This window comes from Cucurbita pepo, chromosome LG03 (assembly GCF_002806865.2).
Source record: "Cucurbita pepo subsp. pepo cultivar mu-cu-16 chromosome LG03, ASM280686v2, whole genome shotgun sequence".
Lineage (NCBI taxonomy): Eukaryota > Viridiplantae > Streptophyta > Magnoliopsida > Cucurbitales > Cucurbitaceae > Cucurbita > Cucurbita pepo.
Window position 1 is genome coordinate 9732238 of NC_036640.1, and position 15540 is coordinate 9747777.

Sequence of the window (15540 nt, forward strand, 5' to 3'; positions counted from 1 at the left end):
CACAATCGTCGTTAAATAAATGGTAAAATTTTAAAAATTATGGAAACAAAATTTATAAATTTAACCAAAATAAACGGAGTTTTTGTAATTATTTTTTCTGNTTTTTTTTTTTTTTTTTTTTTTTTTTTTTTTTTTTTTTTTTTTTTAATTACCAAAATTACCCTCCACCTGCCGTTTTTATAGTATAATATCTCCGGTCCGGTTCTTGTGCCTTCAAATTGGAGTGTTGAGTCCATAAATAATCTTCGTATTCATCTTTCTCTCTCAGAGTTCGTTCCTCGAAATATGTCCATTGTTGAGTTGGATTTCTTCGCCATGGACAATCGATCCCTCAACTCCGACTCCGATCCCACTCTCTTCCGTCGCCATAGAAGCTTCAAAGGTTCCACAATTTCTTTATGCATTCTGTTTTTCATCCAATGTTTACAAATTACGCGATTTCTTGCTTTCAGATATTCAGGGCGCCATTTCCAAAATCAATCCTGAGATTCTCAAATCTCTCATCGCCTCTGGCTCTACAGAGCATAGTTCCGATTTCGCCACTCCGATTCCTCAGAAATTTCCGCCGCTGTCACTGCTCCGGACTCCTAATGTTGATCAGAATCTCTCCACGCCACCGCCTGTTTATTCCGCTACTACCTCCAGGCATTCTTCTAATCCTTCATTGTTCGGTTCTGTAATCGTGATTCGTTGTTTGATTTCTGAAACTCTACTTTTCTTTTGGTTGTAAAATCATGATTGTGGTTTCTGATTTTCAGGATGAGTCCAGAGATCGCTTCTGAAAAATATCCTCTCACGATTTTCTACAACGAAACCGTCTCCGTTTTTCACGTTTCGCGTGATGAGGTATCATTCGTTTAAACCATTTCCTCTTCCTTTCCATAATCATGTACGGATTTCAACCTAAAATATACGCTGCCTTTTACTGAAGGATGAAAAAAGTTAAAAAGGAAAAATAAATTAATTTATATTCATCAGCTTTAGAGTTCATTAATTAAAATTCAACCTCAAACTTTAAGAAATCAATGTAAAATTAAGAACTAAATCGATTTAGATCCATACAAATTATTAATTATCTAACACATATTTTAGACGTTTGAATTTGGTAAATAAAAACATTATATTCATATTTATGTCATTTTTATTTTTACAAAATATTTAGTGGATATTACTTTATTGGTTGTTGGGATAAGCATTCTATTTTATTCCACTAGTCGTTAAATTTATATTATATTGATTAAATTAAAGTTATTTTCCAATTTCATTCATGTTTTAAATCCCTTACTTTACTTGCACCTTTTGCAAAAGAATAATTTACTTGATATTTTATATTTGGCACGTTTTTTTAGTTTTTATATATACATAATTATAATTAGTTGCTATATATGGTCCTCTTTATTTATTCTATCCATCATTAATTATTTATTCTATCCATCATTATTTAGAATAGATAATTTATTGAGATTCTACTTTTTTTTTTTTTTTGTTATTAGTATTAGGTTAGACTTTGTTAATTTGAATATGATTTAATCCGTGATTGAGTTAGTGGTCAAAGAGATAATTTTTTTTATAGGTTTGATTTTTGTTCCATTTTTTATAATAAAAATTTATTCATTATATAACATGAAAATGAATTATTCAAGTGTGGTTTTGAATTTTATGTTTATTTTTACTGCAAAAGTTTTTAATAAATATTTATCGAAATTTATAATTTTGTTGAAAAAGAAATTATTCCTTGCAATTTATAATCATTTCCCTTCTCCTCGTTTTACTTTTCTTACCCATGTGTTTCACAAATAATAATAATAATTAAAATAAAATAAAATAAAAAAGTAAAACGAAAGGGGATTTGGCCTTTGTTACAGATTTGGGATGAACCCAGAACTGAGGATCGATTTATATCTGTGTGTATTATATATATTGAAAGAGGATATGCCTTTTGTGCTAGAAGACGCTGATGATCGATTGGGAAAGGCGCCATATGGTGCTGTCCCCGGTACGACGTCCCTTTAACTAAAACGAAGTTGTTGTAGGATGTTGCGTGGGGAAGACAAGCTGAGTTTGCCTCTTTTCCTCCCTGTAGTAGGCCTGCAATGAACCCACATGTTGGTCCTTCCATATCTGAAATGAAGGGAAACACTTTTTGTGCTTTGAAAAACATGATTAAGAGGGGAAGGAAACAAAAGGAACCATAAAAAAGGCCGCTGATGACTGGTGTCCGGTGTGTTGAGGATTGTCCTACGTTGGCTAATTTAGGGAATAATCATGAGTTGATAAGTGAAGAATGCTATCTCCATTGAAATGAGGTATTTTGGGGAAGAAGTCTAAAGCAATACCATGAGAGCTTATGCTCAAAGTGGAGAATATCATATAATTATGGAGAGCCGTAATTCCTAACGTGGAGGCGAGCGGCAGCGAATATCCACGGGCGACCATGCATGGAGAAAGAAGAGGAAGGAAAAAAAGAGGGATTTTAAAAAATAAAAGAATTCTTTTAGTAATTAAAATCTCAAATGATCAAAACTGTACTTTTTCCAATATTGTTTGATGAATCTCGTTTCCCTGTCTAACCATATATGCTATACTCGCACTTGTAGGCCAAAAACATTATGAGGTTTGCTGAAAAGGCGAGTGGCACTGGCAGTGGCATTGGAAAGGGTGAAGCCGAAAAGGGCCAACCAATGGCTGAAATTACTTCAAATCAGAACCAGCAACCGGTGCCCATTGATCCTGAAGATGATGAGGGTACGTATAGGATAAATAATTTTCTAGCAACGTGAAGTTAAAAATGAACAAAATTGGTCATTGATTTTTTTAGTTGAAAGTGTATATGTTTTAACTGTAACACAATTTTGGGAATATATTTATAATTGCTGTAAGCCCTAAACTATAGATAGCCCTTATTTCAATGTCTTCCAATAATTTCTCTTAAAAGACTGGTTAATTTGTTCTCAGATCTTCCATTGGCAAGGAAAAGGTCACTCCAGAGATTTTTGGAGAGGCGGAAGGAGAGGTAACGCCCCCAATGTTTATTTACTTAGACAGAATTTACTTGGTCTAATAGGTTTCTCTATTTATGTGTGATATGAACTAAATCAAATGGAAGTGCAACTAACCTGATTTGCTCGAAAACACTTCATTATTCTTTCAATATTTTGGATAAAACTGAATCCCTTGGCCTTCTTGAGTTAGCAACTATTAGGGATTGAACATTGAACATATTCATAATGTAAGATTTAATTTGAGAAGAGTGTGATAAAAGAGTAGTTATCAGCATGTCGATGAAATCTTTTAGCATTTGTTGATGAATTGGTAGTTTAAACATTTGATGCATCATCTAAGTTTAAGAAATGGATTTGAAGTGTGATTAAGATGCTTCAAATTAGCAATAACAAAAGGATTTGTATTTATGTTCAGTGGGGTTATGATTTATAGGTTAATTCCAACGGTGCCCTATGGTTGTCGCTCCTAATCAGGGAAGGGAAGGGAAGGTAAGACTGTCAAAAATAAATAGAGAATTGGGAAGTTTAGTGTTTATTCTGAATAAGTACAAAATTGTTTTGTACTGTTTGCTCTCTTTTCTAATGGGTTTTGTGTTAGGGTTAGGTGTTTATTGTTCCTTTTTCTTTCTTATCTTTATCCTTAGACTTTAGACTTTAGAGAATCAAAATTCTCTATTTGTTCCCTTAATTAATTACCTCACTTCTGCCTATTTTTTCCTACATTTTGTCTTTGAATCTGTCATCAATAAACGAGTATATCTAAATTAGTATATCCAGCAAAATTTATTTAGTATGATATTGTTTATTTTGAGCATAATCTCTTATGACTTTACTTTTGGTTTCTTCGAACTTTTTAAGGGTGTGAAAGTCTCTCTCGGTGAATGAAACATTCTTTTTTAAGGGTGTGAAAGTCTCTCTCGGTGAACGAAACATTCTTTTTTAAGGGTGTGAAAGTCTCTCTCGGTGAACGAAACATTCTTTTTTAAGGGTGTGAAAGTCTCTCTCGGTGAATGAAACATTCTTTTTTAAGGGTGTGAAAGTCTCTCTCGGTGAACGAAACATTCTTTTTTAAGGGTGTGAAAGTCTCTCTCGGTGAACGAAACATTCTTTTTTAAGGGTGTGAAAGTCTCTCTCGGTGAACGAAACATTCTTTTTTAAGGGTGTGAAAGTCTCTCTCGGTGAACGAAACATTCTTTTTTAAGGGTGTGAAAGTCTCTCTCGGTGAACGAAACATTCTTTTTTAAGGGTGTGAAAGTCTCTCTCGGTGAACGAAACATTCTTTTTTAAGGGTGTGAAAGTCTCTCTAGGTGAACGAAACATTCTTTTTTAAGGGTGTGAAAGTCTCTCTAGGTGAACGAAACATTCTTTTTTAAGGGTGTGAAAGTCTCTCAATAGTTAGTCGTGTAGCTACTCCAATGATACTATTGTTCCGTATCATTATGGAAGAAGATTCAGGTAAAATATGCGCTTCCTCGGAATGAAAAAAAATGGATCCACTTTCATTTGCATTTGGTATTTTGGATCCATGAATAACGACGACTAAGGGTTAGTATGAAGGGTTTGTGGACCTATGGGTGGGGAATCCAAGGTCCCCATAGCTCGTAAGTAGGTTGGCCCTTGGCCTATGCCTGTATAGTAAGCTTAAAAGGGCTGGTCGACCTTAGACTTGAGCGTGCCTAAGCTTGCTTTTGTCCAACTCCTCCTTCATTCTAATATTTTGATACGTTTCTTTAGGTTTAATTTTACCTACAATATTGTCTGCTCTAGACCTTATCTTGGCTAGTCTCAGCACCCATCCTAGCCAGGCCACAGTGGGATGTCAATGTATTCTGGACCAAGGTTCCAATGTTCAGGGATGGTCGACCTTCACGCCCTACTCCGGCCCTGTCCCTTGGACCTGGACGACCCCACCCAGTCTTGGCCCTAACAATCACACACCGAAAATGAAAGGCTCGGCTCGCTTCGTTACTAACACATGTGGGCCTGGGCTTGGACCTAAACTTGGGCTGAGTTGAAGCTATTAACTCCACATGTTGGGCCCACCACTTCCTCTTTTAATCCCTAACAATATGAACTCTCCTTGTTTCTTATAAAACATTATTACATTCTAATAATTGAGATGTTTTCAACATAGCTATCATATACATTTGCATTATTACCTATTGACATATGATAACAGTTCTTTTTATTTATTTATTCTTCGTGAAATATAATATATGCATTGTTACGAGACCATGAAACTAAAAAATAAAACCAAGAATGCTTATCCACTAGATAATTAGAACATTTATATGTCCATTCAAAGAAGTCTTATATCCGTGCAAAATTTATTTATTATCAAATTTAAAGAAGTCTTATTCCCTTTTGGATTTTCTCTCAATGCTTTAAAACGAGTCTACTAGAGAAGGTTTCCATACCCTTATAAATGGTTTGTTGTTTTTCTCCCCCAACCAATGTGGGACATTACAATCCACCCCGTTTGGGGCTCTCCTTGTTGGTACTTGTTCTTTTCTCCAATCGATGTGGGACCTCCACCAAATTCACCCCCTTCAGGGCCCAGCATCCTTATAGGCATACCACCTCGTGTCTACCCCATTTAGGGAACAACGAGAAGGCTGACACATCGTCCACCTCGTGTCTACTCCCTCTTTGGGGAATAGGGAGAAGGCTGACACATCGTCCACCTCGTGTCTACTCCCTCTTTGGGGAATAGGGAGAAGGCTGACACATCGTCCACCTCGTGTCTACTCCCTCTTTGGGGAATAGGGAGAAGACTGGCACATCGTCCGGTGTCTAGCTTTGATATCATTTGTAACAACCCAGATCCACCGCTAGCAGATATTGTCCTCTTTGGACCTTTGGGTCTCTCTAGGCTTTAAAATACATCTGCGCCCTGGAATTTGACGATGGACTTAAAAATCCACCTACAGACGCTTTGCGCCCAATCATTTCGGATAACGCTTGCATCCTCCTAGCATAGAGTTAATCGATGCTTATTCCCCAGATACTGTCCTTGCTTCTTTTCCAGGAAAACAAGTTCACGACCTGTAGGCCTTCTACCTCCACACGGGAGGCTTCGAACTTAAATTGATTAACCAGAGTTCTATATGATATCCTTATTGGTTTGGATATTAAGTGATAAAATCCAAAGTTTGGATATTAATTTTTTTATTAGTAATAAAAAAGTATTATAACACAAAAAAAAAAAAAAAAAAAANAAAAAAAAAAAAAAAAAAAAAAAAAAAAAAAAATTGAAAATTTGAAAACGGTAACAACCTTAAAGTCTTAGTACTTTTTCCATTTAATATATATATACATATTTAAATCGTATATAAAAAAAGAATAAAAGAATAAAAAGAATTGAGAAAGTGTTGGAGAAAGCTGCGGCATTCTTTTCGGGAAACGTTTTTTGTTTTTTTAATTACAATTACTTTTCCTGGAAAAATAAAAATTTTATAAACACGCGCCCCCTTCCGCGCTTGGGATAGTAAATTGCGATCTCACATAATGCGTCCACCGATGATGGTCGACAAGACGTCGTGGACCCCAACTGAGTTGTTCCGGTAAGATTCTCACGCGCGTAAACCTCCTCCTTTCTTTCTTTTCTATTTTTTATTTTTAAATTTAATTTTTAATTTCCCATTTCCTTCATCTTCCTCCTCCGAACACTCATTTTCTGTGTGTGTTTCGCAGAGTAATGAGCAGAGCTCCAACCATGGCGACGGTAACAGCCGCTTTAGAACGCTCTCTCCAGAACTGTTCCTTAGGCCACCGTCAAGCCGCTCCGCCGGTTCCTTCCGATTCACACGGCGGTTCTTCTACTCATCATCTCCACCTCAACTCTCATCTCTCCTTACCTTACCACTGGGAGCAATGTCTCGATTTAAAGGTTTTCTTTCTTTCTTTCCTTCTTTTCCGTTTTCAGCTTCAATTTATGCGATTCGTTGCGCTAGGGCTTGATTTTTCCTCTGTTTTTGATGGATTTTGATTCGTTTTCGACAGACAGGGGAGATTTATTACATAAACTGGAGAAATGGAATGAAAGCAAAGGAAGATCCGAGGTTCGCAACAGAAGATGATCAATACAGCGATGATTACTACTGCTACTCCGATGACGACGACGACGACGACGACGACGATAGCTCTTACGACAGCGAAGAATCATCAACGGAGTCCTCAAACAACAAAAACAAAAACAAGAACATGGAAGAACAGCAAGAAGAAGAAGTATTGGTGGTTGCAGGTTGCAAGAGATGCCTAATGTATTTCATGGTGCCGAAACACCTTGAAGAGTGCCCTAAATGCAGCAGTGGTGAGCTTCTCCATTTTGATCGCTCTGAAAATGACATTCCATGAATCGCACAAACTTCATTTCATTTCATTTCTTTTCTTTTCTTCATGGGAAAGAAGAAAGAAGAGAGAGAAAGTGGAGAAAATTAAGAGAGAGAAAACTTTGATCTATTTTTTAGGGTTTGAAATTGTTCCCATGTGTATTTGTCAGAAAGGGGAGGCATATGGGGTTTTGGTTTTAGTTTTGGATTTTGTNTTTTTTTTTTTTTTTTTTTTTTTTTTGAAAAATTTTATTTTTCTTACCTTTCTTTCCATTTTGAATTCTAATAGGAAATGGAAGATTTAGAATCACGAAGATAAATATTTTTTTTTATTAAAAAAGTTAATAATATATCGTAAAGATCATCTTATATTTAAATTTGGCGTCGTCGTTATGTTTTTCGTTTGAATGTAAAATGTATATCGACAATAGTTAAAAGTCATCGATAAAACGTTCAATTTAAGCATAATTTAGCTGGTTATGCCCTATAATTCTCACCATTATTAATTTAAGCATAATTTTTTAAAAATATAAAATTAATTTAGTGTTTTTGGAATCATTTAAAAAATAAAAAAAATAGGTTTAAAATAAAAAAAAATGGAATTAAATAGGTAAGTAAAAGATAGGTTGTTTAATAAATACTTAAAACTAATAAAATAAAATTAAAGGAATTAAATATAAATAAATAAATAAAATAAAATAAAATAAGAATAGGAGATTATAAATATTCCCCACCAAATACCTTCACGAAGCCCACAACATTCCTTCTCCAATTATTATTATTATTCTCAATCTTATAATTCTTGTTTTTGTAGCTTTATTAATTAAAACTTTTAATAATATTTTTAAATTTTAAAAAAAAAATCTTAAAAATGAGTGTTAATGGCAATAGACAGTATTTTATTTAAAAAATATCTTTTAATTTTAATTTTTTTTTTATTAATATCCAACTTCTTAAAAAGTTCAAAAATATTCTTATCTACTGTGACTTGTTGTGATGCAGCCATGCCCCTTCATGCTCTTATTGCCGTGGCGCTATCCAATAACTTCTATACCATGGTTCGACCCACTAATATATGGGTTGGTTGGATTACCCTCCCTAATCGAATCCAGCCTACTACACTTGTTACGTGTATGCTCTAAGAAAGCATCGAGAGAAGTCGTAAATTCTTTGAAAAAACCCAAGAAACAAACTATTAAAATAATCATAATCAACCCAACGATCGAACCTTTTGTTGAAGTAAGAACGGTTGAATAAAGGTAATTAACACTTCCAAACAACTAAAGAGACAAACTCAAATTAAATCAATGCTTAAGAAAGAATTCTACTCGGTTAACACATAGCTCGGTGTTTAACTTTATAACAAACTCAAGTCTACTGTTAACAGATATTATCCACCTTAGTCCATTACGTATTACTATCAACCTCATGATTTTAAAACGTATCTGTTAGGAAGAGATTTCTACACCCTTATAAAAATGATTCGTTCATGTCTACGACTGATGATGATGTGAAATTTCCCGGGAGTTATATATTAAAGTTTTTGAAAATGAATTAAAATAATTTATTTTTAAAAAAGAAAAAAGAGAGAAATGGTAAAATAATTGGAAAAATCACGAGAAAGGTGGTGGAATAGGGGAGGGAGGAATGCCACATAACATATAACTAAAAAGGAGTTTGCAGAGATGCCTCTTTTCTCTCTCTCTCNTTTTTTTTTTTTTTTTTTTTTTTCTGAAATTATTCTCTCTCTCCTCTCTCTCTCTATATATATATATGTATATATATATATAATAATATTCCTTCTGCCACCAACATCGAATCTTTCTCTGAAACTATTCTCTGTCCTTTCTCTCACTATATAAAAAAAATTGGGTTGAATTTTCAAAAATTTAAAAATTTGTGTCGGTTTAGAAGTTGTTCGGGTTCATCTGTCCTCGACACAGAAAATAGAGTAACAATTCAATTCTATTCTACTTCGAAGATTATTATAAAAATTAAAAATATTTGACATTTGTAACTGTTGTTAGTTAGGTAGGATGACTTTTGAATATTTAATATTTAAAATTTATAAGATTTTAGTTATTAATGCAACTTATAATTATAGGGGAGATAAATATAATTTTTTTAAATATTTTTGAAACAAAATAAAAAATAATAATCCGACAATTCTCTACGTTTTTTCTATTTTTACTTGTTCCCCTGCTGTGATCCAATGAGAATGGATAAGAGGCTCGTGGGATTGACGTGAGGGAGTGGATATGGCTATATTTCTGGGAGCGAACTCCAGGCGAATATGAAGTGCATGGATACAGGAGATAAAGTGTAATTCTTATATAAGAGATGAAATTTTATTATCAACATTCTTCGTATGTCTTGGAATGAAAGACAATTCTGAATTAGTTTTGTCTAAGAACAAAGAAGCTATAAGTAATGCAACTATGAATCTCATGGAGAGTTCGATCCTAGCATAGGATGAACGCTGACAGCATGTTTAACACATGCAAGTCGGACGGGAAGTGGTGTTTCTACTGGTGGACGGGTGAGTAACGCGTAAGAACCTGCCTTTGGGATGGGAAGTTGTGTTGGATTGCATTATCATATTATTTTTTTTTTTTTTAACTATTTAAAAAAAAAAATATTCATTAGAGTTATTAGAGAAAATTAATATGAATTCATTTATATAAATTAATATTAGTTTATTTTCTATAGGATTATTATACAAATATATATATATATATATATATGAAAAGTACAAAATAAAAGTATTTTTAAAGAAAAAAAATGAAGTTGGTAAGTGATAGAAAAATTAAGATAATAGTTTATTATGTATTTAGCAACCATTTAAAATTACTTTTGGTCAAAATATGTCGAATATTTTTAATAATTGTTTTTTTTTTCCTACTCAAATAATCCTTTATCCAAAACCCTAATATAATATGACAATTTTGCCCTTCTAACTTGGTCCTTTGACCCACTCTGACCCGACAAATATTGTCTGTAATTTTTCCGTACACGTGTTATTATTTTTTTTTTAACTAATTTATTTCCAAATATATAATTCTGTTTGTCATACCTCAAAATTTTATAATTTAAAATCTCAAGAATTCTTTTTAAGATTTTAACTAAAAAAAATTGAAAATTTTATTTAAATTATTTTAGACTTCTTAGGCCTAAAGAAAAATCAATTCCGGTTGGTTTAATTTTTACAAATGTGAATAAACTGAGACCATATCTTAATGAAAATAATCACACATCGTTTTGAAAGTAATCATGAAGATATGAAATTACGGTTTAGAAAGACTGAAAAGAATTGATAGTTACTGTCTATTCGAACTACGTGCATGTTTTTTTTTTTTTGGCTCAATCATAGAAATTATATAGTTCTATCGCATTAGTCTGGAACAATCTATGTTAGGTGATCTCTTGAGAATTTTTTTAGTCTCCATATGAATGAGAACAAAACATTCTAAAAATACCTATGTTGAGCTATGATGATAGTTTTCAATATTATAAGTTATTGAAGATAAGTAGGTAACATAATCATTTTGCATAATGTAGGAGATTATCGAGGCCATAAGATTTCGAATTCAAATTTCAAATCCTTGTTCAAATATGGTTTAGGGACTGACCAATGCGGAAATTGATTGTCATGTGATGCCTTTACACAAAGAGAAATCCAACGCATGTTAAAAAATATATATAGTTAATTTTGAGACTCTAATTATAATACTTAAACTAAAAAGATACCTGGTAGATTTTTTGTAATTATTAAAGACTTGTAATATTAAAATTTGAATTTTTAAAATTTATGTGAGTAGAATAGAATATTATATACATGTTTGTTTATGAATATATTGATTTATTAGATTTTTTTTATTTATTTTTTATTTACAAATTTTAATAAAAATTGTATTGAAAAATAAAACTTTAAAGTAACTCTTTTTAAAAGATAATAAACGAGAAAAATTACCCGCGCAATTCTTGCTTATCCTCGCAATTTTGTAGACATAAAGAATGAAATAGGTGGCGAGGACGGCTTCCCCGTTTCCACTCCTTCCCTAAACATCTCTAAAGACACATGAATGGTTTCATTAGAATGAGAATCATTTTGTGGATATAAAGTAAAAGTTAAAATAATTGAAAGTTAACCGTTGGGATTGATTTAACAATTACAAATAAGGGGGATTAGGCCCAAAGATAAGCCCAAGTCCATATGAGGGGGATTAGGCCCAAAGATAAGCCCAAGTCCGTATGAGGGGGATTAGGCCCAAAGATAAGCCCAAGTCCGTATGAGGGGGATTAGGCCCAAAGATAAGCCCAAGTCCGTATGAGGGGGATTAGGCCCAAAGATAAGCCCAAGTCCGTATGAGGGGGATTAGGCCCAAAGATAAGCCCAAGTCCGTATGAGGGGGATTAGGCCCAAAGATAAGCCCAAGTCCGTATGAGGGGGATTAGGCCCAAAGATAAGCCCAAGTCCGTATGAGGGGGATTAGGCCCAAAGATAAGCCCAAGTCCGTATGAGGGGGATTAGGCCCAAAGATAAGCCCAAGTCCGTATGAGGGGGATTAGGCCCAAAGATAAGCCCAAGTCCGTATGAGGGGACTAGGCCCAAAGATGAGCCCAAGTCCGTATGAGGGGGATTAGGCCCAAAGAGAAATAAACTCAAGTATACTGAAGCCTGAAGGCCCATGAGAGCTCATTAAAAACAGAAAAAAACATAGTATCATTGATTAAACCAATTTCTTTCAAAGATTGCAGCCGTGGGAGGACCCATGTGAAATAAATTACAAAGAAATCTATCACACCAACTTCAGCAAAGGGCTGATCAATAACTCAACAGATTTTGNAATAAAAAAAAAAAAAAAAAAAGTACGTCCACAAAAACATCCAGTAACCAAATAAGATAAAAGCATATGGGTTCATAGTTCAGTTTGAAAACTGATATGATCCTTCATAAACACAATGTTTCGAACCTCAATACTCTGCTCACCTATCAGAGCTATCGCCATTGCAGTTCGAATTGCTATCAGAGCAAGGTTTGTTCGGGCAGGCGTGATGATCGGTCAAGATCTCCGAGATGAACTTGATCAAAGAACAGAGCCCACCTAGGAAATTATGATCAATAGCGCCTTTGCTATCTACGACGTGTGCAAAATCAACGAGTTTAATAGCTGCTGCTGCATTAGGTTCTTTATCCCACACCATCAGCACTGAGCAAGAATAGAAATGGTAAAACTTCTGATCTTCAAACCAACTCTTGAGCTCCAATAATTGTGCCAAAATCCCATTTGAACCACCATAAACTGATGGTGCAAAAGCACAATCAAAATCAAGATCACCCGCATCCGAATCTGCAGAAATGTTTGAAGAAGCAAATTTCTTCAGAACATTCTGAACTATCTCAGCTGAAGAGTTCTGAAAACATTTCCTGTCTGGCTTCCAGTATCCAGCTTCTTTGCTCACATGGACCTGCAAGCCCGACAGCCTAAACCCCAGAGCCAAGCTGGAGGTTTCTTTATCCTTCTTAAAGCACCTTTGGATGTACTCCTCAGAAGCCTGTGGATACCAAGTTCTGGAACCGATCTTGATATCCATAATGGATGGATTTTTGTAACTGGATACGAGGTCCTGCAAGACAAGATGTGGATGCAAGCCAGAACCGTCTGATGCAGGTATAAGCTGGGTTCCATGGAAGGTAGGGAAGTAGGCACGGATTTTATCTGGAACTTCGATATTTGAAGCCAATGATTCATAGAAGGCCACCTCCTTGGATCCTCTTTCATCCTTTTGTAGAGGCTTGAAGAAGAGCCCAGAATCATCGACAACAGGGCCCATCATTCCATTACTGGCTTGATGCCCAGCAACTTGATGATCTGGAATCTTAAACATGGCCTACAGAACTAAAAACAATTGGCTTCTGTCACATAAAAATAGCAATACCTAAAGAAATATGAAATGGAACAAAAAAAGAAAAAAAAAGTGTTAATCAGACAACATCAGGGATTCACATGAACTCCCTCCCAGAGCAAGTATCCTTTATGAACACAACATCATCTGCTACGAAAAAATCTAATGCAAAAATAACCATGGACAATATAAAAGACACAGTAAATCCCTATAAGTTGAAACTATAGATTCAAAGAAACAAGAAAAACAGAGATCAAACATTATAAAAGAAATTGAAGCCGCGAATTCCTTCTAGCCAAACAGATAGAAAGAAAAAACGAAAAGAGGAACCGGAATCCTGATCTAAAAGCTAATGCGCATGATCAAGAAAGTGAAAGCATCGAGAACGAAAACGCTTGTTCTTCAGTTCCAGATTCAAACTAGAGTTGAGGGGCAATCAAACGTCGGTAATGAAACGAAATTAAGGGGGAAATTCACAGAATATTTAGGCGGATCAAACAATAAAAAATTTAGAAAAAGAAGAGAGAAACATGGAGAAACGAAATCTGGAGAGAGAGTGGAGGAAAATTAACCTGGAGAGAAGGGAGAAGGAAATCGAGAAAGAGGAAAAAGTGGCAATGGCGGAGGGAAAGAGGCGTGAGGGGTTGCCTTTTATTTGTTGGGGTTTCCGGCTGCTGCTGGTTGGTATTGTATCTGGATGCGCCTCAGTCGGCGGCGGGTGCTGCCGCAGCACCTGGCGCTTCACTCCAGAAAAGGCCGCTAACTTTTCATAAACAACTTTTCCTTCTTTCACACTCATAAATCATAATATAAAATTACAACTAGTACCCAATGTGTCGCACGAACCAAATATTCTTCATAAGGATGCGAAAAACTCTTCCTACTAGACGTGTTTTAAATTTATAAGGCTAACGACAATATGTAACAGAACAAAATGGATAATATTTACTAACGGCTGGCTCAGGCTGCTACAATCATGGTCGGAGAAACTCAAGCCCCCATTATTTTTTTCGCTCCTCTTTGTGACTTTGTCGAACCTTAAGCTAGATTCTTCCTCGCCGACTAAATATAACTCATGCAAAAATCAAGTTTCATTCGACCATACATGTATTTTCATTTGATTGCAACTCTAGTCGACTTCTCTCTACTCTAAGCGCATGTTGCCTTCTGTCTATCTGCATATGTAGTCACAACATATGTAAGGTTGCAACTGAAATCTAAATATTTTAATTAAAAGTAAACAAATATTAATATAACGAGAGAATCTTAATTCTCTCGTTAATTATGAATTATAGACAAGTATGTATCTCAGGCCTCTATTCCATATCTTCTTTACATGAACATAGGGTTAGGATATGAAACTTATTTATACATAGTAAAATATTTAACATATACTAAGTTATATATATATATAAACAGTAATATTTATATATAGTAGACGGTTATATTGGGTAAAACTATATATAATAAACCATATATATATATCCCTTGAACAGTGGTTTGAAAATCTACTTTATACATTTTTTGTAAGTGCATTTCTTGTTACAGTACATTTTTTGTAAGTGCATTTCTTGTTACAGTACGTCATCAATATAAACATGCATTTTTTCTATCATGTTCTTTGTGTTTATCTAGATCGAGTATATGTATTATTGTACAGCTCAATAATTACTAATGCAATAATATATTTTTTTTATATAGATTTTGTGATTTTTTCTATTTTTTTAATGGTACCATTTAAAAATTATGAAAATAAATGCATAAAATTGGTAATAAATACAATATTAAAATTTTGAGAAAAATATGAACACAAACTTGATTTCACATTGGAATTTGGTGCAATAATGAACAAAGGAATATGATCAAATAAATGCCAACCATCTCGACAGATATTTATGCTCATTAATCAAAATTTGCATTTAATTAAATATTAATACGAATTATTGAATTCTTTTTTTAATTAAATTAAAGTGGAATAATAGACATGACATGTGAGAATAAAATAAATTAAAAACCATAATCTCTCTCCTTTAAAAAAAAAAAAAATGGAATATTTAATTTAGCTTCAAAAGTGCTCACCTTTCAATTCTCCTTTTGGAAGAAGATTATGGAAAGAAAGGTTAAAAAGTAGCTCAATCTAACTATGCCTAATATAAAAATGCCTCTAATAAAAGCTTTTTATTGTTCTTATTCAAACATATCATAATATATCATATTAAAATAATAAACGTAATTTTGTTAAATTGACTACACTTTTGTCTGATAGGTCCTTCAACTTTTAATCCTCTATCTACTAAGTC

The 15540-nt window shown here is 34.0% G+C and overlaps 3 protein-coding genes across 5 annotated transcripts; 2 read left to right on the plus strand and 1 right to left on the minus strand.

The window, feature by feature from the left end:
• Window positions 1–158: 158 nt before the first annotated feature.
• Window positions 159–3654, plus strand: LOC111791428 (protein TIFY 9-like). Of its 2 annotated transcripts, none has more exons than XM_023672760.1 (6): window positions 159–382; window positions 453–645; window positions 759–846; window positions 2598–2745; window positions 2956–3013; window positions 3418–3654. In XM_023672760.1, exons 1-6 carry the CDS (start codon window positions 286–288, stop codon window positions 3470–3472), a joined length of 639 nt encoding a protein of 212 aa, XP_023528528.1. In that variant the 5' UTR covers window positions 159–285; the 3' UTR covers window positions 3473–3654. The 2 variants fall into 2 exon arrangements, with proteins under 2 accessions (XP_023528528.1, XP_023528529.1); XM_023672761.1 differs by having other exon boundaries at window positions 160–382; window positions 3436–3654.
• Window positions 3655–6594: 2940 nt separating this feature from the next.
• On the plus strand, window positions 6595–7535 carry LOC111791167. Its single transcript, XM_023672408.1, has 2 exons — window positions 6595–6891; window positions 7005–7535. The coding sequence occupies exons 1-2, from the start codon at window positions 6700–6702 to the stop codon at window positions 7356–7358; spliced, it is 546 nt and encodes a 181-aa protein (XP_023528176.1). The 5' UTR covers window positions 6595–6699; the 3' UTR covers window positions 7359–7535.
• Window positions 7536–12207: 4672 nt separating this feature from the next.
• LOC111790999 (inositol polyphosphate multikinase beta) lies at window positions 12208–14389 on the minus strand. Of its 2 annotated transcripts, none has more exons than XM_023672164.1 (2): window positions 13813–14389; window positions 12208–13225 (listed from the first exon to the last, which is right to left on the minus strand). In XM_023672164.1, exon 2 carries the CDS (start codon window positions 13220–13222, stop codon window positions 12320–12322), a length of 903 nt encoding a protein of 300 aa, XP_023527932.1. In that variant the 5' UTR covers window positions 13223–13225; window positions 13813–14389; the 3' UTR covers window positions 12208–12319. The 2 variants fall into 2 exon arrangements, with proteins under 2 accessions (XP_023527932.1, XP_023527931.1); XM_023672163.1 differs by having other exon boundaries at window positions 12208–13233; window positions 13813–14385.
• Window positions 14390–15540: the final 1151 nt, after the last annotated feature.

Bases quoted from the DNA above. Each gene is read 5' to 3' on its own strand.
- LOC111791167 (XM_023672408.1), top strand. From the start codon at position 6,700: ATGAGCAGAGCTCCAACCATGGCGACGGTAACAGCCGCTTTAGAACGC. The intron at 6,892-7,004 runs GTTTTCTTTCTT...CGTTTTCGACAG, and splicing joins AGCAATGTCTCGATTTAAAG to ACAGGGGAGATTTATTACAT.
- LOC111790999 (XM_023672164.1), bottom strand. From the start codon at position 13,222: ATGTTTAAGATTCCAGATCATCAAGTTGCTGGGCATCAAGCCAGTAAT.
- LOC111791428 (XM_023672760.1), top strand. From the start codon at position 286: ATGTCCATTGTTGAGTTGGATTTCTTCGCCATGGACAATCGATCCCTC. The intron at 383-452 runs GTTCCACAATTT...TCTTGCTTTCAG, and splicing joins TCGCCATAGAAGCTTCAAAG to ATATTCAGGGCGCCATTTCC. The intron at 847-2,597 runs GTATCATTCGTT...TCGCACTTGTAG, and splicing joins TTCACGTTTCGCGTGATGAG to GCCAAAAACATTATGAGGTT.